At 53.4% G+C, this 21,219-nt stretch overlaps 6 protein-coding genes across 6 annotated transcripts; 2 read left to right on the plus strand and 4 right to left on the minus strand.

Moving 5' to 3' along the window:
- Window positions 1-1,298: 1,298 nt before the first annotated feature.
- CABS01_00173 (uncharacterized protein) lies at window positions 1,299-2,752 on the minus strand (the record flags this gene model as incomplete). Its single annotated transcript, XM_060533556.1, has 3 exons — window positions 1,299-1,370; window positions 1,433-2,530; window positions 2,591-2,752. 3 exons carry the CDS (start codon window positions 2,750-2,752, stop codon window positions 1,299-1,301), a joined length of 1,332 nt encoding a protein of 443 aa, XP_060406070.1.
- A 2,235-nt stretch (window positions 2,753-4,987) lies between these two features.
- Window positions 4,988-6,116, plus strand: CABS01_00174 (uncharacterized protein; the record flags this gene model as incomplete). The annotated part of the gene is made up of 3 exons (XM_060533557.1): window positions 4,988-5,120; window positions 5,195-5,884; window positions 5,941-6,116. 3 exons carry the CDS (start codon window positions 4,988-4,990, stop codon window positions 6,114-6,116), a joined length of 999 nt encoding a protein of 332 aa, XP_060406071.1.
- A 1,395-nt stretch (window positions 6,117-7,511) lies between these two features.
- On the minus strand, window positions 7,512-11,434 carry CABS01_00175 (RasGEF domain-containing protein; the record flags this gene model as incomplete). Its single annotated transcript, XM_060533558.1, has 5 exons — window positions 7,512-7,539; window positions 7,613-7,883; window positions 7,942-8,158; window positions 8,212-10,512; window positions 10,583-11,434. The coding sequence occupies 5 exons, from the start codon at window positions 11,432-11,434 to the stop codon at window positions 7,512-7,514; spliced, it is 3,669 nt and encodes a 1,222-aa protein (XP_060406072.1).
- A 418-nt stretch (window positions 11,435-11,852) lies between these two features.
- CABS01_00176 (uncharacterized protein) lies at window positions 11,853-12,008 on the minus strand (the record flags this gene model as incomplete). The annotated part of the gene is made up of 1 exon (XM_060533559.1): window positions 11,853-12,008. The coding sequence occupies one exon, from the start codon at window positions 12,006-12,008 to the stop codon at window positions 11,853-11,855; it is 156 nt and encodes a 51-aa protein (XP_060406073.1).
- A 1,124-nt stretch (window positions 12,009-13,132) lies between these two features.
- CABS01_00177 (uncharacterized protein) lies at window positions 13,133-14,155 on the plus strand (the record flags this gene model as incomplete). Its single annotated transcript, XM_060533560.1, has 3 exons — window positions 13,133-13,164; window positions 13,514-13,604; window positions 13,937-14,155. 3 exons carry the CDS (start codon window positions 13,133-13,135, stop codon window positions 14,153-14,155), a joined length of 342 nt encoding a protein of 113 aa, XP_060406074.1.
- On the minus strand, window positions 13,777-14,536 carry CABS01_00178 (uncharacterized protein; the record flags this gene model as incomplete). The annotated part of the gene is made up of 3 exons (XM_060533561.1): window positions 13,777-13,816; window positions 13,931-14,222; window positions 14,266-14,536. The coding sequence occupies 3 exons, from the start codon at window positions 14,534-14,536 to the stop codon at window positions 13,777-13,779; spliced, it is 603 nt and encodes a 200-aa protein (XP_060406075.1).
- Window positions 14,537-21,219: the final 6,683 nt, after the last annotated feature.

A 21,219-nucleotide genomic window follows, 5' to 3' on the forward strand; every position in this document is an offset into this window, starting at 1 on the left:
CGTTATTCCAGACTCGGTACTGTCTAGGATGCTCATCTGCAGCCGTACATAGAGATGTATTATGTGGCAAAAGTGTGAAATTATTAATAATGAAGCTCAAATGCGGAGACCCGAGACCCCGATACGGCTCAGCTCTGAGTTGGGTAAAGTGTAGGACCGTTCCAGACTTTGGCATGCAGTGCAGAGAGACACTGGAACCAAAAGAAACCATACATACCTACTCCGTAAGCTCCGTCAACATCACTCATACAGCCTAGCTGTGTGTCACAGGCATGGTTTGCCTGCCGCGAGTCCTCCCCCCCTTTACCCATCCGCATGGCCGGATTCTTGTTAAAATCCTACTTGGATTATAGGCCATAATAGTGCCATACAATGTGGCCAGGTTAGTTGCTTTGACCGGAGACTTTAGGTGTACAATAGCCGTCAGCTGGGCCCAGGATGGGTCATCTCATGGTTGATAAATTGGCTCCGGGGCGATGTTCTGGGCGACATTAGATGGACGAGAGGTCGGAATGGCATCAGTCAGTCGATCCAAAATGGTTGAGGTGGAGCGGAGTAACACTGTTGTTGTACTCCACGATCCTGGACGCATCCACACTTTTCTCTAGGAGTCGTTGTTTGTTTATTGGGCTGTCTGGTTTTGTAATGGATGGGCCGTAAGACACTTTTCGGAGGCTCCTCCGTCTACCCGTCCAAACTTCCTAAGTCTCCCAAAGAGTGTACATCAACTTCGATTTCACTCGCCTCAAACCCCAGACAGCGACCCTCTTGCCACGCTTACAGCTAACTCAACTAGAGTAAGAAAAGAAGACAGCATCTGTCAAGGCATTCTATTCATCTTACCGAAAGTTTCTCCGGGCCAAGAGAACAACCCCGCCAAACGGGTGCATCACTCACCCAAAGGGGCCAATGTCCCACCTTCCCCTGCAGCATGGGCCCTGGTCTCTCTCTGAAGCAGTTGTGTGGAACTTCGGTGTAACCCGCGATCCAGAGTAGACAATCTCCCCGACTCGGCTCCGGCGAGAAGCAGACGTGGCCCTGCATCTGCGTATACTGCGATGTTCTTGTCCCTATGAAAAATGGGTATAATATCCAAGGGTAGGGATGAAGTCGAAATGATCGACATTGAGTTAACCGTATATTCCCCCGCAGAGCGGTCTCTTGGTTGCTTGCATGAAGCCTAGCGAGCGGTGTTACCTGGCATCTGATGGACGAGAAGAGGGTTTGCCCTCCATTCATCTGCTCTTTTCGCGCATGTCCTGTTTGGGCGGCAGTCCGCACGCTGATGCCCTTGATTTCTATCTCACTGTATCTAATTGCGACCAGGACCTGTAGATTTCATCTCTAATCACCTCGTGACCGAGGCTCCTCTGTAAGTTTTGTCAGCTGCAGTTTCAGGACGATCTGTCAAACTGGGGGAACGAAAGCTTACTGGGTGGAAGGTTTTCCCATAATACGTTGGGACATACCACATGGAATTCTGAGTCATGACATCCTCCGCGGTAAATTCCAGCGATGGATAGTCGCGTTTAGCCCTCGCCATGTAACAAAGAGCCAGCAGGCCCCAATCTCCTGATCTTTCAGCCGGGCCCAGGCACGTCTCCGGGTCCGCGAGCGGTGACAACGGAGACAAGGTCTTGCTACTCGCACCATACTCGATGCCCACTGTTGTAGCATTCGGGGCCGGCGTCGGATCCGTTATATTTGGGTTGTTGTCTTTACCTCCGACGAGAAAGAACCAAGTCTCTGTCCTGTTGTACGCTGGTTCCATAACGCCTGGTTCGCAGAAACGATGGCCTTCGAACTTGGCGTCATAATCGACGAACAGAACCTTTGGAGTCGTAAACCTCGAATTGACGGCATCGATAGAACTCCTCAGTTTCTCGTTGACTGCCACGACCATGTCGTTCATCCTCTGGCGTACATCCCTCTTGAGCTTTGGTCCCTGCCACCAGACACCGAGGGTACAATTGTCGCACTCATCAGTTTCCACGCTGAAGAACCGAGCATAGCCGGTCACGGTAATGATGAACCACGGCCGCTTCTCCCACTGCACTGTGTCCAGTATCTCCATGATGACCATCTCTAGCCGCTGTGCAAAATCCGAACTCTCGATCTGATCGGTTACGAACTGCAGTGCTGTCTCGCAACTGCCAGAGTTGAAGCTGTAAAAGCGGAATATGCAAGCATTCATCACGGAGAAAAAGCCAAGGTCGTTGCCTCCGATTGAAAGTACCGCAAAGTCAGCATTGATCGACTTGTTGAACTTGTCAACCTGGCTGTGATCGCCACCTGATAGAACATTGCTGGTGGTCGACCCGGTACATGACAGGAACTGAAAGGTTGCTGTTCCTGGGGCTTGGCTTTCAGCCAGGTCGGTGAAGATCAAGACTGGGTATGCGTGGGATCCCAGCCTGCATTCGTCCTCGACGCCATCAACGCCGGTGCCGATACCGGCACTATAGGAGTCACCGAACGCAACAAAACCAGGCGGCTGTTGGGACTGTCGACGGTCGCTCCATAGCGAGTGCTTGAAGTAATCAGTTGAGCGCACTATGGAAAAGTCTCATTAGACCGTCTGTGAAGCTACGGTATTTGTAAGGGATTCGGGAGGCATGCCTTTGTCGGAAGACAGCAGTACATGTTGGTCTCTGGGATGGTCTTCGAGAGATAAGACTTGTGGCACTGCGGATGTGAGTCCAGCTCCCGCCAGCCAGCATAACCCAAGAATGGTAGGTGTTGAGAGAAGCATGTTGGAGTTCGTGGCAAGACAGAAAGGTAGCTGATGCTAGATCACCGCACGCCAGGGCGGACTTTGATGTGTGAATACGACTCCATTCATTCGAGTTATTGCACGAGTTGCAGTTCGCAATGAGAGGCACAAACAGAACTTGTAGTCTAAAAGTTGCAGTAGATAACGGTAGATATCTTCGAGAGGGAGCACCAACGGATGACATGCCGGGCGGCGCAGCGTCAGCGTGACCAGTGATACGCTTACCTCAGCCACTTTAGCTTGTTGAGAGAAAGGGCGTTGGACCAGTTACTTGCACGAATGGCTGCACGAGGGACATTTCCGACCGATGGCAGGTCCTCCCATTTCAGACATACAGAGGACGATTCCCCCACCCACTCAGCGGCTGAGATACAGCAGGTGACACCCTCGCTACTCGATCTCATTACCTTTCTCCCTTCTTTATTCTCTGGTGTTGTGATTCCGGAGGAGGCTCCGAAGTAGACGGGAATCGCGGCTCCTTCGGCCCGGATTAGTCCGTCGCATTTTGTTGAGGTCGGTTATGGCGGAATCTTACCTACAGACTACCTTACCCATACGACGTTGGTGTAGCTTCACAAGGGATGATTCAAACATGAGGCCCCGCGCTTCTTTCTGGGACGCCATGGTGTGCGAACAAGGACCATTGGCCATTTTTTTTGGTCCATTTCTTCATCTCGACTTCTAGCTTATCGGCGTCCCGACTTGGCTTGCATGTGAAAGGAGGAGCTACGGCCTTTTAGTGTCCTGGCGAGACAGCTTTACCGTCGCATATTGCAAGCAGTGACATGCGCATTTTCAGGAACATCTTGACGGCCAAGGCTTGAGAGTATGGGGCATTTTGCAGGATGGCGTGTCCGGGACCTCAAATTGGTGGGTAAGGTGGATTACCTTTGCTGCCAGTGCGTGCTATTCAAAGCTTACCTTCCCCTCCTCAACCGATGCTCTCATTATGCTGCAAGATCATTGTTAACTATTGTAGATGTCTCCAATTGATACTGAAAAGTTCATCTGCGGGCGAGATTGCGCCAGAGGTTCAAAGGTCGAGACCTCTGGAGTGGTACATTGCAAGCGGGTATTCGTGGGCACCTTCCGAGATCAAAATAGCCCGGGGCAGTGACGTAATCGCACCTTTTGTTGCTTCCCGCCCGGCCTGTATTTCCCGTGACTGCACTTTCAACCGCGCTCAACGTCATAGCTTCCTCTGCATCCCAGGCTCGTCAACCCCGCCAGCTGCTGATCGCTAGATCCCGCCCTTTACCTTCCCCGTTAAACTAAGGTAGATGCAGGCAACACAGTGTTGACTTGGCAAATTGGTGGGCAAGATGACGACCTCTGCAAATCAACCCATTAGTTCCAGGCCCGCTCGTTGGCTGGCCTTCCCTACATGTGCCGCATCGGGAGCCACCGCAGCTCGTCCGTTTGCGCCAGCTTTGACGTGATCTCGTCTAGTCTCTCCGTGCTGGGCTACTACCAGCCAATCCAACGTCGCAGATGAGCTCATTTGCATCTGTTCTAACCTGTCGTGCCTTGCCTTGCCTTGCTTTGGCCATGTCCAAGCCACCTTTTCTTCTTCCTCGTTTCTTACGTGCGGCAGAGATACCTCCCACGCAAGAACCAAGGTGTGGCTGCTAGGATGTACATGCCTGGATAACAATGGCATTAGCTGCGTCAGACCCCTCATTCCTATTCTTCCGCGTCACTTTGGGCAAACCATTGGCTGCGAGGCATATGTGTGCCGCTAGCGAGTCCAGCAGGATGGGATAGTTGGAAAATTCAAGGCCAAGATATATCTGTTTCTGTCTCGAGCCGTCGTACCCGTTAGTTACGTTCGTTGTCTCTTGCCCTCTGGAGGGCAGAGAAGTACTTGCCTACCCCGTACCTGGCCATCCCGTCCGTTGCCTGTCCACCCCAGCCGTCCAGGTATGCCATTGTGATGTGTTTGCTATCGGAGGCAGGCGGGGAGAAGCGAGGCCCAAAAGACGTCAGACCTGCAGGCTACCTACTTGCTATTCGAGGCCTCCCACGTTTACTTTATAAGACACCTCTTTGCCCAGTATCACCCCGCCTTCCTGGAGTATTCACTTACATCTAGAAAACAAACAAATAACCAATCGGCCATAGTCTCCAGACCACTGAGGACTACATCTTCAAGCAATTGCGCAAACTACAAATCACAAAGACTTTCACGTCAACACAGAGTACCCACCGATCAATATGGAGACAATCAACAACATCGCGGGCGCGGCGAGCAAGGCCATCTGGGGAACGAACGAAGCTAACCAAGAGCCTGTCTCTGGTGTCAAGGGCAACACTAGCCAGGGTGAACCGTATGACGCTGGCAATATCGGTATGTTATCACCATGGAGAGCTTGAAGCTCTAGAGCCTGGTTTCATATATCTCCAATTCTTACTTCCAAGCAGAAGACCCCTTGAACAAGGAGAAGAAGGCCAACGTGGCTGATGCCCACACCTCTGAGCCGGCGACTGGGTCAACAGCAACCACAACCACTGGGCTGTCTACTACCACTGCCCCTACCACAAGCACCCCGTCGGCTGGCACGACTGGAACGACTGGTACCGAGACTAGAAACGAGCACAGCTTGGCCGATAGGTCGCGTGCTACCGAGGAATCCACGACGCACAAGACGACAGAGGAGCTGTCCCCAAAGCACAAGGAAGAGATCGGCAAGCCTGAGCTCAAGCACACATCACCCAACGATGTCCCCTCGGCCGACAGCGCCGCAGGGAAGACTGAGACGCGCGCTCCCAGTGACCCGGCCACCGATCCGGCGCCCAAGGGACAAGATGTCAACAACAGTGCGTCCGGTCCGACTGCTGGCGGTGACAAGCTTGACGGCCCAGGCCCGAGACCCCTGGAAGCCGTCGCCAAGGAGCGCGGGGGTGATGCTGGCAATGTCAAGGGATCCTCGAAGGGTGGTCTCATCGGAGGTGAGGAGTCCAAGACGGACACCGAAGGCAAGAAGGAGGAGGATCCTAATGCCAGCCACGGCGAGGAGGGTACGGGCGAGAAGCTCGTAAAGGCTACAGGATTGGCTGCTGATGGCGGCGATTTTGATGCGACGAGGCCTGGCGCCGGTCGCGAGGCAGACCGTAAGTTTAGATCTATTGATCAAAGGTGGTCACAGTGTTAACTAACAGTTTGTCAGGCCTCCTGGATGAGAAGGATCCCGCCCATGCGGCAGCCAAGGCATCTGCAAAGTCCGGCGCCGACAAAACCAGTGATAAGACGAGCGAATCTCACAGCTCCAGTACCGGCACTGGCACGGAGAAGGAGAAGGAAAGTCTCAAGGACAAGATCAAGGCCAAGCTTCACCGTCACTAGGAGATGGATGTGGCGACTTCTCTTTAATCATGTCCATTTTGTATCACCAACGATTTCTAGCACCAGCGCCGGAACACGATCATGACGGCTGTTTAATGACTTGCAGTACCGAACGATAAAGTTAATGAAATGACCGTAAAACAGCCATTCTGTGTGAATGAGGGAAACCTTACTGCTCAATTTTGCTACTAAAGCCATGCTGTCCCAACCGGTAATCTGGAGGTGGACAGGCATCTCCTGAGAAAATCTGTTGCACGTACAGAGGCCAAACAAGCCGTTGCATGCTTCTCACGGCTCTCATCATGCCTGACTCCTGGCCTCCCACATTACTGTTCCTTCAGCTTGCCCACAAATACACCCGACACTAAAAATATTACTCTCATGGCATTAGTGAACGCCAATATTGACATCGTCAAAGAAGGCTTGCTCTAATAAGGCGCATTGCATGGTTACGCAGTTCAAGAGCACATATGATTATGGCACGCCGACAGATTGAAGATGGATCTCGATAAACGATTCTCAGAGTCTTTTCTGATTGATATTATAGAAAAAGGTCACGACCCAATAAGGGGTTTGATGGGCAAACCGGCCGTCTGGCTCGAGTTCTACGCCCAATTCCCACATCTGCTTACATCTCATGATGCCAGTGAAGTATTTTCCAGCTCGACACATTTCGTCCCAGAAAACCGTATACAAAGATTACTCTCACGTTCACGCTTCACCAGACGCCGTCTGAGCTTTTTTTTTTTTTTTTTTTTTCTTCTTCATTTTTCCGGGTTTTTTTTTTTGGATTGGCTTTCATTTCCAAATGTCAGTTTCCTTCATGTCGTTCATTTTTCCTGCCGGCTCGCGTACATGTTGACCATGTTCGAGTCAAGTCGTGCTTTTCCAACAGCGTCATTGCTATGGTATTGACGGGAACCCGTCGACCAAAATGCAGAAGCAGTGGGCTTCTTAAACCCACGTCGTTATATATTGTTCAATCTCAACATATCAGTCGATCCCTTCTGGATAAGGAGCAGCCGACCTCATCCCTCCTATTCTGCATGGAACACATATCTCCATTCGGCACTATGCCGTCGAAGGTATCATCCAACGGCTACAGGGCCATTATGGCGACTTTAGTCCTCTGCGCTCACATGGTGACGAAGCTCTGAATCTGAGATCAGGGCCACCTCATCCGTAGTTGGCACCTAACCCAAGCTCTGATATTTTGTGACCATGGCGGACCGCCTCGAAGTGCTCGGGCTCATGGTGTTAATGAACACCTGGTGCGCCTCGAGTATTCCCTCGACGCGTGGAACGTCCAAACCTGTCGAAGGCCTCTGCTCATGCCGGAACTGCCAGCATGAATGAGGCACGATAGGATGCTCTCTCCGTTCCAGCAATCGCCGATCATAGGAAGCCAGATTCAGCAAGAACTCTGTTTCAGAATTAGTAAAGGTGAATCAGTATCTCCGATCGGAGAAGTTGGCTAGAAATCCAGTCCTACATACCTCACGATCTTTTCATCTTCGCGCTCGCGTGGTTCTACTTGCAAGCTCTTGTCGTACATCTCATGCACGTCTCCGGCAGCTTGCATATTACTTATTATGTAATCTTGCAGCTCTGGGACAGGCTGCAGTGAGTAGCCAACAGCTTGGTACTGTTGGATGTCACGGATCACTTCCGCCGTCTTTGCCCGCTTGGCAAAGTTGATAAGATTCGTCTTCTTAATAATGGACGGAATTCCGTCCTCAATGAATGTCAAGTCGGTAAGATATACACCTGCAAGGACATGAGTGTTAGCACCGACTTTAAGGCTTCTTTTATAAGTATTACGCACCGAAGAAGGGGATGCAAGGCGGGTTGGCCACGTGCAAAGCCTCTCTGTACTCTCCAAAGTTCTTTGTGCTGGCCATGAGCTTTCTCATGGTTTCCAAGACACCCTGAGTTCTTTGTGGTACTTGATCCCAAGTTCTCTTCAAGCGAGCGATAGGCGCTGTTCCGAGAGCTGAGATGATGGAGGTTAGTGTGGAAAAGTTGTTGAGACTACGGCATTTCTATGGACTGTTAGCTTCAGAGTCATTTCATGGTAGTAGATTCTACCACTCACATCTGCGACAGAAACAAAGTGCTTGATCACAATCACACGCTTCTTCACATCCATCTGCGCCAAGATCATCTCCGCCACCCAATTGGTCATTTGGTTGGAGTGCAGAATGAGAGCCTTGACGTTGGGAGCCGGTTCTGGCTCTCCCTCGCCAACCTTCTTTTGCCATGTCTTGTTGAGACACTCTGTGGGCTTAATCTTTCCATAGAGCCTTGACTCAATTATGGTGAGCTGGCGAGCAAACTCTGTGACATCGATATCCAAGAACTTGAGCTTCTTCATGTTCTTAGGCATAATGGGTGATGGCGTGTTTTGGTTGAGCGTCTGTACCATCCGACGAGCTCCAGCTTGTTGACCACTGAGCCGTTGATCCAGGACCGCCATTAGTGGTGCAGAGCCTGGTGTCTCCGTAGACTTGACGGTATCCCTAGCAAAGGTGTAAACATCTCGAATGAGCTGCTTTGATTCCTCATTGTGCTCTTCCATCCAGAAGTTATCGAACCAACTCTTCAGAATGTTGACGACTCGGAAGCGAATGAGTTTCTGTTTCCTGTCTCGCCAGGCCTCGAAGTCCGATTGAGAGAGACCCTCTGGTGGTTGAATGCCGAAGCGATTCACGATCAGTTTGAAAAGATCTTGAGCTGTCGTGAAGGACCTGTATGTAAGCAGGAACGTGTTGTTGAAGTTCGAGTCAAGCTTATCATGTCGTGTCAGTTGCTCCACGAGTGCCTCCAAAGTACCACCCTTAACGATGGGCGGTGTCAGCTTGTTGTCCCAGGCAAGATCTGGCTCATGGTCCAGCTTGAGGAACTCCGGCGTGTCATCGACAGGAGGCATGTTGCTCTGAGGGTTGGGGTCGTCACCCAAAATTTTCTTAACCTTTGAGTAGTCGCCTCCTCGGAAGTTGCCAGTGCTCTCGCCCTCGGTGAAGGATTGTGAAGTGATCATTGGGGGTCGCGATGCTGCGGGAGTCGTTCGCGATTCCGTGCGCTGATGGGGTCTGTCGTACGGAGTGGTCTCTCCCCGGCGGAGTTGTTCACGCTGCATCACGTCTTCCCTCTGTTTCGAGTCGACTTGTTGCTGCATGTTAATTTGCACTTGTTCAGACAACAGCTGCAAAGAAAAGCCGATGTGCGAGGAATTCGTCTCGAGGGCCTTGGCACATTGTCGGACATAGTCTAGTCGGTTCTCGAGAGCCTCGCCTCGAACCTCGGCCCATTCGTCGGCCAGGGGCCCGGCCACGGCCTGGCAACCTAGCAGCAGGTCTGACATGTTGTCGTATAGGCTCTGCTTGTTGGCGGCGAAGTCTGCCAACTGGGGCGTTTGGAAACTGTTGCCCAGGGTTGAAAGGTCGATAGACTCGATGAGTGCAATCCATGGCTTGAACGTCTCCAAGACCTTGCCTCCCGCCAAACAAACGTTGTTTCCGATGACTTCGTGCTTGAAAGGTGAAGTGATCTTGTCCGCCACAACCAAATTCTTGTCCAGTTCTCTTATGCTGAAAACAAGCATGCGCTTGAGCTCGTCTAGCCTCTCGAGCTGCTTGCCGTCTAGAATTGCCGTGGGCTCGACCACACCCTCTTCATCTTCCAGGAAATTCGCCGTGATAGGATCGCGGGTGCCCAGTCCGTTGTTCTGCCAGCTGCCGCCAGTAGAACTTCCGATGACAAATCCGGGGAACAGGCGCGGGATCTCCTCTCCACGTTGCTGACGGGCAATTTCGACATAACTGAAAACGCCGAGTAGCACTCCATCGGCTTCTTGGAGACACTTCTGTACAGATTCGGCATTGGGCCAGTCAGCAGCAGCAATGTGAGATGAGATTACGAGCTTCGAGAATTTTGACATCATGTCTCTGAAATGGGGATAAAGAGCCTTGTTCGTGGAAATAATGGAAGGCTGGCCAGAGTGGTTATCGGTCGTGCCAGATCCAGCAGCTAGAAGTAGTCTCAGGTGGTCTGAGATATCTTCTGCGCGCGCAACATATTCGGAACGGTTGCCACTCGTAATGGCATCGCGATAACGGTCAACGGCTCGGCGCATGTTGGAAACCAGGCGAGTCCAGGTCAGCGGCGGCGCTGAGCCGTCGTCGAAAAAGGAACGAGGCACGGTGCTGGTTGGCGGCGTATTGTAAGAAGTGCTGGTGAACGAGGTCGCTGATGCAATCATTGGGATTGCGTTGGGTGCCAAGTTCGGGTTCAGGTATGCGCCGTCCTTCTGCCGGGTAACGGGTGCGGTACCGTTCATGGAGTCCATCGAAGTGGAGGGTGAGAGCATTTCGCTACGAGACCGACGATTACGAGGCTATCATGCACATACACTGGTCAGCAAAAGCAACCCACGGCGGTGCGAGCTTTGCGGCACGAGCTCTTACCAAAGATCCACGAGATGCGAGCATCAAAGACTCTCCCTCCAACTCGGATGCGGAGTTTGCTTCGGAGTCTTCGTCCTCATCTTGCGTCAGGCCCCTAGCCATCATCTCGGGGGGTGGCCGTGTCTTCTCAGGGACATTGACGTTTATCCGGTTACGGGGCCCTGTCTCATTGGTAGATACTGGAGACTCCAAAGGCAATTCCATGCTCCGATCGCCCGTCATCATATTGTAGTAGAATAGGCGCCCATCTGGGGTTGCTTGCGGGATCCAAAAGTCGGCCCGTGATTTGTCACCGAGATCCGTACCCTCGAGAGGGAGGCCGCTGGCGTCGTCCAGTTCCGACTCGTCATCTTCTTCCAGCTGCTCGTCGTAGACCTCCTGACTGTCCTCCTCATCGTCGACATGATCAAGATCGCCATTCTGGTCATGCTCTGGAATTTCGTCGGGACTCGTAACGATTTGACAGTAGTTACTCGGGAACCAACCGCGCACACCGTTGATAACGCCGTCCCACCATCCGCTTTCCAGCTGTGTTATAACCTGAATAACGTCTCCTTCGTGGAAACTGAGACTCGTGCGGTCGTCGGCCTCGTAATCGTACAGAGCGCGGACGTACATGGTACCGGGCGGGGCAGTGCCCGCAATACCGTTCATTATGGACGAGGAAGAAGTAATGGCCTGTGAATAGGGTGAGAAGGCTTGGCCGACGCTGGAAGGGTCCAACGCCGGTTGGGAAGGGTAGTAGTTGGTAGCGTCGTGATTGAGGTTTTCGCGCGAAGGCTTTTTGCGGGAATTGTAGTTGTTGTTCTGACCCTGGAATAGTGCCGGCACTGCGGTCTGTGTCATCAGCATGATGAGGCGGTCGCGCTGATAACCCAAGGAGGGGAAAAGGGTCAAGTCATGATCCGGGCACGTCTACGCTGTTGTTGCTTGGACCTGTATCGGCGGGGAGGGTCGGCGAGGAGATGGGTTGAATCGTCAATCGTAAAAAGTCGTGAAGAAGAAAGCAGAAGAAGGCGTAGTCAGATGGGAGAGAAGCGACGAGTTGTTGAGTTGCAGAAACCCACAATCCAGGAGTCGCAGGTTTGGAGCCGGGGGGTAAAGTTGCGGGGGGCGACGTTCGTCTCGTCTGGCAACAGGCGCAGCCGTGTGTCGACGAGGTCGGTGGTTCTCTGGCGCAGGCGCTGACTGACAGTGAACAGTTGGCTACTGGGTCGGTTGTCGCGTTGAAGAATTGGAAAATCGAGGGAGCGGTCGCGACTCGCAGAGCTCACTGGTGGGATGAGATGAGAGAAAGCAGTGGGCGGGTAGAGATGTGTGGGATGCGAGCGACGATTCGCCGGATATTTTTCTCGCGTCGTCGTGTGCGCTGATGCTGCTGGACAGTCGGGAGGGGAGGGGGGACTCGGGAGGGGAGAGGGGGCATGGAGAGGAGGATCGCCTGATGAGGGAAGGCCCCCGAAGGACCAATGTCGCCTAGGGGATCTCTCGGCGGGTGTATCAGACCGTCTCTGTAAATGCCTCTCCTCTCGCTTTGTCTCTTTTCAGGGTCGGCCTCTAGCGGGTGGGCGACCAGTATCGAATCTTTTGCAACCGTCACGGTGACCGTTGGAGGGGTATCCAATGTATATCAAGACAAGTTTGAACAAGGTATGGTGAATAGGTGCCTATCGTCTTCGTCCTCGTCGTCGTTTTCGTGGTGGTTGTCAATGGTTATGGGCCGTGTGGGCGGGCTGCAGAGTCGAGGGGATGCGACTGGGAACAATGGTAGCACGGGGGGTCCACAGTAGAGTAGCTACTTGGGCGCGATAGGTGGATGTAGGGAGTATACTTCTAGACGCTGGACGAATTGGCGATCACAAAGGCGCGAAGAGGTCACTTTAGAGGATGGGCGAAGGATGCCGGCGGTACCTCGATGGCGGAAGCTTAACAGTCTGTGGGTGGTCAATGGCCGGGACGGGACTGAAGGATTGCAATAAGGGGAGGAGGCACACGCCGCACGAGGCACGGGGGGACGGAATGGGGACCTCCTCCCTCAGGCCTGGTGCAACTGGTGGTCCCTTACTACTATGTACTGTGGTTGGTCCTGTGTAGGTACGCTAAAGTTGCAAATTAGGTAAGCTGTCTGGGTTCCTCCCGTCCCGTCTTGTCTCCTTCCCTCGTGCTTTTTCCAGGATTCCGCTTGCCCGTCTCGTTGGAGCGGGTCTTTGAGCGCTCTTCTCCCTCCTCCATTGGCCAAATCCTCAGCAGTCCATCCCCCTCCCCTGGGAGGAAACACAACGTGAGGAAGTGAAGGACCGGGACAGTAGGTATGGGTTGAGGCACAGCAGGGGATTTGTCTGTATTGGAAAGTACGAGGTATTCGCAGCGTGCGACAGTGATCAAATAGGCAAGGAGGGCACTTTGGTCAATTTCCAGCCTGAATCTGAGCCGTGAATGGGCTGCAGGCGGCCCCCTCCGGCTAAGGTATTGAACATCTGTCTATCTAGGTATCCAAAATCATGTCTTGAACGAGCAAGGCCGAGTCTGACTTGGCTTGGGTCCCTGACAATGACAATCAATTGCTTGAGCCTTGACCCAAGGTACAGACAGATTGAGTCCCCTATAATTACTCCGAACAAAGTATAGCTATCATACCTTCATCCGTCTGCAAGTTTGCGGCTTTGCCCTCGAACCTGAGAATCCCCCGTCAGTCGGAACAACGAGACACATATTTCACAAGACAGACGGGACGGAACGCAGACACTCAGAACGCAAACAACGATACCTTATCCATCATTTACCTCGAGGCAGCCCAAAACACTTTACCTTGCAGCGTTAAGTAACTTATTACCTGCCTTCCTTATATGAGAAAGGAGAGAGAACGCCGGACGGAACAGCAGCCAGGAAATGGGCCTCCGGAAGGAATCAAGGACACTGTGCGGTTGGCAGGAGAGAGGAAGTGCAGGGGCCACCATACACCGGTGTGGAGCCCGGGCACGAGCTTGACCGACCAAGAAGGAAGGAAGTGCAGGACTACCGGGTAAGGTAGGGTACGGAGTACCTTAACCCACCTCATCCAGAGGCAGGTGGACCCCGCCGACTGTTCAAATTTCACCTCGTTTTCCATTTGAACCATCCACGGATCTTCACTACCACCCTTTCCCGCCGCACTGTGCTCCGTTGACGCGCCACGTTTCCAGGACGACAGATCACTATGAATCCTCCTTATCCGGATCCTTGCCCGTTTCCGCACTGTGCTACGTTCAAAGAGGCGTGGAGGGCTGGATAATGCCAACGCCGTCACCTCCTGCCACAAGGTAACGAAATGGGAACGTTGTCTACGCCGTGATACTCACCTAAACTCACCCAAAGATAGTAAAAGGCATCCGCAAGTCTTCGTCCTTGCTGGCCACCCTGCTGCCCTGGGAGTCGAGCGCAAGAATGCGCCAGGAACAGGTCAGGTTCAGGCACATCGTCTCGACGCATCCCATCCCATCCCAACCCGACTTCCTGGCCGCAACTCCAATTTTGCCCGCACTTGTTCTTCGTCTGAAGACGAAGAAGGCGGCCCTGCGTTCACCACCGCCTTGATGTATCCCTCCACGCCTGCCGACGGCTCGTCGACTATCCGTTTCCGACCGGGTGTAAGACGATGCCGCTGCACTCCGGCAAAGTATAAAGCGGTCTACCATCATTCGTACTCTCGCCCATGCCTTGTCCGGTCACGACGGCCCGGCTAATGCCACCGGGTATTGAGAGGAGGGGCATAGACATCGCATTTGACCCAAGCTTCGCCGCCGGAATGCAGTCGCTCATGACAACGGCGCCGTGAGCGTGATCCCCTCTGGCCTTCTTGATGCGCCGCGCCGTGTCCGCGAGAATCAGCCGGTTTGCCTGTCGATTCGGCCACGACACGCCATGCGCCGATGATAGGCAGTCGCCGAAGCCTGGGACACTTCTACGCCTGACCATCTTCTTTCATGACAAAGGCGAGAGATTCGGTAGCATCAACGCCATGCGTTCATTCGATTGGGCAAGATCACTATGCTTCTGTTAGATATTGTTGCTCCGTTGTCATAAGGTAGTGAATGAGGATCGGTACGTTGCCTTACACCCAGGTTAGAGGCAGGCGGGTTTTCATTCCACTGTCGAAATCGTCGACAGTTGGGATGGCGCCATCTTACACCCTCGTGGTGTGTCTTGTCTGAGAAAGGTTACAGAATCGCTCCCGAGGGTATCGCTACCTATGAAGTCGAACGAACGAGCGCTTGATCCACGAACGCGTGGATGGGTGACGGTGCGGGGCGTTCCGTGAGGGGCACTGACGCTTTGTTGTAAAGAAAAGAAGGGAAAAAAAGGGGTCGCAATCCTTTTCTCAGAGAACCCCTCCTGTGTTGCAGATCGGGACGATATCAGATGTTCTCATGAGATTCCATTGCGACGATGGGCTCGGAACGAGACATGCGGTAGGTAACGGGGGTGTCCAATACAGACACAGCGCGCCACTACTAGCGAAAGAGGCAACCTACCATTTTCTATCCGCAGTGCTTTTTTTTTTCTTCCTTCCGCAAAAGTATTGCGAATCACAGAGGTGCGGTTTCAGGTCGTGATTCGTCCATGTTCCGGGGCCTTGGGGCGGCCGGCGATGACACTGACACGCTGATCCCACCTCACATCAGTCTACCTCCGACTCTGCGTGAGTACCTACGTATGTATGACTGTGACTATGCAGAAGTGCGTGCCGCGATCAAGGCGCCCGACGGCAACGCCCTAGCAGGAAAATCCAGTCAGGCACCTCAATGATCGTCAGGGGTTTAGCTGCCCGTCGCCTTCAGCCTCCCGCCACCACAAGTCTTGTCGATCTGCGAGATGTTCGTTCTCTGTCAATGGTGCATTGGTGACATTTTTGCGATTCGAACCACATGGTTAGATCGATACAAAGCACAAAGTCACAACGAGTACCTACCTACCATTAAGAAAGTGCTGGCTGGCTGGCCAGCCTGCCTAGCCAGAATTCCCCTCCGCGCAACGACATGTTCTCTTTTCTCCTGGCCCGCCACACTTACAGCTTCCAGGGACCAGCACCGAGACCGCTGTGTTTGCTCGCCTTACTTTTTCCAATCGCCTCACGGAGTCACAGTCTTTCAGAAACCACACTACGGAAACACTAGAAAAGAAGCCCAAAGAGGTTACCCGGGAACGGCGGATGCCGGGAAGAAGCCACCTCAGGCCTTCAGTAGTACCTACTGTGTAAGTACTGACACAACTACGTAGTAGTAGTAATACACAACTAAGGGCAGTCCCGCCCGGAAGTTCTGAAGGCAACCCTTGAGCATGCTCTTAATTAGACAGGCCCACCACACCACACCTCCCTCCTCCACCGCGACCGTTCCAGCAACGCATCCTGGCACAAACGCGGAGCGCAAACAGGCACGCCTGACGCCGCACTGCCAACGGGGAACCGGCTGGCCGGAACCCGTGCCGCGGCGCGAGGTGGGCTCTGACTGCCTCCGTGCCCAGGCGTGGAGGCGCGCTCCATTTTAGCTGTTCCTAGTGCCCCGCTATCCTGAAGGGTTTCTGAACTTTCTGTCTCTCTTTTTTTTTCCCTTTTTTTTTTTCTCTCGTTCTGAACTTTCTACCCCTCCAGACGGACAGATTTTTTGGAACCAATATCGTCTTTGCCATATCCTCGTCCTTGGTCAGGGGGCAAGGAACGATAAAAGAGAGACTGCAAGGTACCTACTTTATGTGGCATGAGAGACGTGCGCCGGAAATTCCCTACGAGCGTCTACTCACTCCATCGCCATCATCGTTGACGGTTCGCTACAACGGGCAACGCCTTACCAACATCAGATGAAAGCCTGTACTCCGTAGGCCGATAGCATACGGCTTATCGTTGCAACGTCAATGGAGGGGTAAATCAACGACAGGTTCCCAACTCGGCCGTTCCGGTCATGTATTTTGCTCTGGCTTGGCAGGCCTTGCCCTATGCCGAAGCTTCAAATGAAGGGCACCGAAAGCCCGGGTTGGACTGGGTCCTGGGCTCCTGGCGACATCTTCTCCTCCCGGCTTCCTTTCGTTGGCCTGGACCACTTCTGATTCTGGATCCTCTTCCGGCGTCCGCTCGTAGGGTTAATAAATTGCCAACCTGCCAGGTAGATGGCGGGGGCATGGCTTGCCCTTGGGTTAAGTTGGATTCGAAGGGCCCATATATCACAAGAGAGGGACTATTGCAGGTGGTAAATGGAGTGCCGGACTGGGGTGCATGTTAGCCCCGTCGCGTGGCGGCCGGAGACGGAGCTGGATCATGGAGGAGAACTCTGAGCTTGAAGTTGTATGCCCGCGATTTTGAGTAAGGTAAGGTAAGTACGGTGTGCAGTACTCCCTCGAGGTATCGGGTTCCTAGATTCCCAAGGCGCATATCCGTGGTAGACACGTCAATGCGTTGGGGGAAAATGGCTTTGTCGGTGAGGCCCATTGCTTCTAGATTTGTCTCTTGTGCCAGCAGCACGTCTCTCAAGGCTTATCTGGCATGCACCTGCGCCGACTTCGCGAAGCCTTGCGGCATCAGAGGCGAAATCGTCAATATGAAGCGGGTGTCGTGAGCGTAAAAGACAATAGAAGAGGGGATGTCCACTTTCATGCTGCGACCCAGCAGTCGAAGCGCAAGAGTTGTTAGTTTGCTCTCCACCGATATGTCAGGACTTGCCCTTTCGGATCTCTGACCCTTGAAATTCAGTTTCTGTCCGCCATTTCGTGTACCCACTCCGACATTTCGTCGTTCGAGACCGACAAGGTGAGAGACGCGCCTACAAGGACTCACCGCATCGTTGGTGCTTGAAAAGCGATGTGATGCCCCTCAAGAGTCCAGGGTTTTGTACATGCTCGATAGGAACCCGGTTGATTTTGCGCTTTTGTCCCTGCCGTTCGAGGGCCCCGGAAGCGCCAGTTCACGACATCGACGGGGGGGGGGGGGGGTTGCTTGAGGGCGGTGACGCCTAGGACGGTGAACTGTAAGTGTAAGCGAGCGAGCGATAGGCCTTGCAAGGTCTAGGATGAGAGCACCCGTAGCGCAGCATGATGCGTGATAGCGAATTCTGGGTCATGATCCATGGTTCAGACTTCAGAGAGGGGGAGGGGCGCGGCGGTCGAGACTCGAAGTTCAAGTTGCACGTCTCTGGAGGGGGAGGGACCGGAGGGCGAGGGCAGATTCGTGGCGTCAGGGATGCGAATGAGAAAGCCGAAAAATCAACGAGGCCGATAGGGCCAGAGCGGATTCTCTGAGAGTTGTGAGGATATCCATGATCCGTACGGATACCATGTTTGACATGTCGTGACATGCAAATGATAATCGCAGTGGAGCGTTGATCGATTGCCCCTAGACTTCGGGCGGCGGGTTGGCGACATGGACAGGTCAGTAATAAGGAACAGATCCAGAAGGACGGGACATTTGCAATGGAAGCATGAGACCCAGTCATAGAAGGCGTGTAGAAAATTGTGTAACTCGCTTGGACAGGATAACGGGATTTGAGGAACAATGTGGTACATCCATGAACAACCCCCCCCCCCCAACCAGGGCCCCAAAGGTTCTACACTACATAGTATAAACCGTTCAGGACCGTAGGCTAGAGGAGAACAGGGGAAGGGATTTATTTGACGTGTAGCAACATGATGAAATGACTTGGGAGTTGGCACCATTTACAACACGAGAGGTGGAAACTCGTCAAGTTCGAGGGACAACAAAGCGTGTCAGCTTGAGGGAAATGGGACCAGCCTGCGCCGCACTTGAACTTCCAAACTCGCCTGGAAGGTGGCAGCAGGTAGCACTGGCACCAGCCTCAGTCTCTGTCCCTCCATTCAAGTTGTCCTCCGATAGCAAGGTACGAAGTACCTGCAGGGCATGTCTTTCTCAGCGCAACAGGGACTCAGAGGGCCATGATACCGAGGACCTGATTCATTGCCAGTTCCCTGATTGTGCAAGGGATGTGGTAGAGAGTCATAGCAGAGTTGGAAAAATTTTCTCATCCGTATCAGAGAGCGGGAGGCAACCTCAATTTCCGTAGACGACAAGGCCAAGGGAAAAGAAAGCAAACGGTTGAGTCAGAATGGGAAGCGGAAAAAAAATAAGAAAAGAAAAAAAAAAGCGAAAGGGGGGCGGGCGAACGAAAAAGGGATGAGACTCATGAGAGAAAGGAGGGGGAGGGGCTCGAGGACCGAGGGGCACACTTGTGACTGACTACCTAGCCGTACTGACCAAGTGCATCGAGAGTCGAGACAATAACGTCGACATCATCTCGTTTGGCGAAGATCGCGGGAGCGCTTCCGTGGCCCGCGATGGAGCCGTGGGTCGGTTGTCGCCTTTCTCATTCCACTTGTTGATTATGCCCAAATCCAATACTCCGTACGGAATAGTACACAATGGTCTGTGTTGCGCATAGCGGCATGGCTGGTCATGGCCATGCTTCGTATCATTTCAGATCGTCTTGTCGTCTCCTTTTTCGATCTGCTGCCGCCGGCGACCACGACCAGAGCCCTGTCTCTGGAGTTCTCTCTTTCACCATGTCGGTCAACTAATGTAAACAGGGGATACGACCCGCTTGCCCGGATGCTTGTCGGCGGTCGCAGGTGTACCGTTTGGTAGTCGAGCAAAAAAACAAAGTGTTCCCAAGGATTCCAGGACCCAAGCAGGGCTATTGAGCATCTTGCATCAAAACAAGTCCCGACCGCTTCAGACCTTACTGACCGCCTTTGAGGAATGAAAGAAACGAAGAGGCGGTCGGGCATCTGGCATCCCGAGTGATAGTTAGTAAGTGTGGCTCTCTCTCTCTGTCTCTCTCTCTCTCATGGCCATGGGCCTTTTTCAAGAGACGACGTGTATGTGTGTCCGTAGGTCGTGTCTCATCAATGATGATTCAGGCGCATCCCAAATCGAACTACAAAAAATGCGTCCCGCTCTCTCGGCCGGGTACTAAGGTAAGTCGCGGTACGCACGCGGCAGCGGTGCGGGTGCGGGAAGCGGTACGGGCTGACGGGTATCCCAAACGCAAGCCCAGCCCAGCCCAGCCCAGCCCAGCGCAGTGGTTCAGTTTTCTGTCATTCTTGTTTTATGCTCTCAACGCGTTTGGTTGCGTTTTGCCTTGATGGTGGTGATTGGTCAATGCAAGTCGAGTAGGCGCGGCGCGTGAACACCGCGTCCTTGAGCCACGTTTGAAATGGTGCAAGACCCACACAACCGCCGTGGTCCATAGAATTGGCCGTTTGGCGTTTGCTCATCCAGCCGTGTGCCAGCATCCACCCACTTCAGACGTGCTGTGACAGAACCGTTTTCCCACCTCCGCGATGCGAACACCAGCGACAGGTGCATGTGAGCTGCAGCCTGAGACCCGCGGCGAGAAGAACGGCGGGTCGGCCTTGGAGTGGGACTCTGGGAGGATGCCTTAGTGCACATATTGGAGCACATCCTCAGCTACTATGTACACTACTCCTTGCTTGTTTCCACAAAGTGCACGTGTATTGGACTGCGTACTTGTCCTCGACCTGCACGAAGGAGGTACACAGGGATACCTCTCCTCACCGCCGTGAGTGACAGGATGGGTCGCCGTCCACGGGAACAAGCATGTATTCCGCCGGCGCGCGTTAGTGCAGCTTGTCGAGACACGTATCATCCGAGTACCGGATGCACCCTGACCACGCTGATGTACCGTCCGGGGACCGGGAGACGGGGTCTCTGCCCATTGGCTCGAGGTAGGGGATGCCCGGCAAGAACTTGCTGCTAATCCTAGCTTGTCCGTTAGAGCACTCCATCCCATCCATCCCATCCCATCCTGTTGGACGGTCTTGCCAGCTGGGTATCCTCGAAACCTTGACCTGCACAACCAGCACTCCACGATCAGCTACCGGCTTCACATGGCGCAGACAGAGCCCTAGGCAAGAATCGATCAGCAGCTGTCCATCCACTTTGCTGTACGGATATTGAGTATTGGTACTTGATATAAACTGAGACTTTACCGCAGGATCGTATCCGTACAATGACAATGACACAACTGGCGACAAAGGAGGAGGGGTTGATGACCAGCCAGGTGGGGGTTTGGTCATACTGATGAGGGGCTCTCTGAGGAGTCGGAGACGCGGGAGGGGGTCACAGAATCATTGGATTCTGGAAGCTGTGTAAGGCTTCTTCTCCGGCCAGGCCTTTCGCGACTCGCCCTTGTTCATGTCCTCCCTTTCGAGTTCCGGAGCCGGGGCGAAATTGCCAACCAAATCGGCGGTCCGGGTTCTAGCGAGGCTAGGCCGGGAGGGGCAGCGAGCTGCTGGGACAGAGGGGAACCCCCAAGTTGTTCGTAACTGCAATTTCTTTTCCACGTCGCCTCTCTTCCAGCCTCGGGTTCTTGCAAGACGGTAATCTGCGAGCCTCTCTCGGTAGACACATGGGCGACGTCAGTGCTCGTTAACACCCGCCTTCCTATTAAGCAAGGCATTTTGTTTCGCTTGATCCAGAAGCAAGTATTGATGAACCAGGATAACATGGCCCAGTGTGCAACTGGGAAGCGACTAGTCGCCTGTCAACTGGCCTTGAGCTACAATGTCATGTCGTTGCATGCCTTATTATTAGTAAGGTGAGCGAGCTATGGGACGGGACGAACTGGTGAAGCGGA

The sequence above is a fragment of the Colletotrichum abscissum genome, assembly GCF_030869225.1.
Source record: "Colletotrichum abscissum strain IMI 504890 chromosome Unknown Scaffold_1.1, whole genome shotgun sequence".
NCBI lineage: Eukaryota > Fungi > Ascomycota > Sordariomycetes > Glomerellales > Glomerellaceae > Colletotrichum > Colletotrichum abscissum.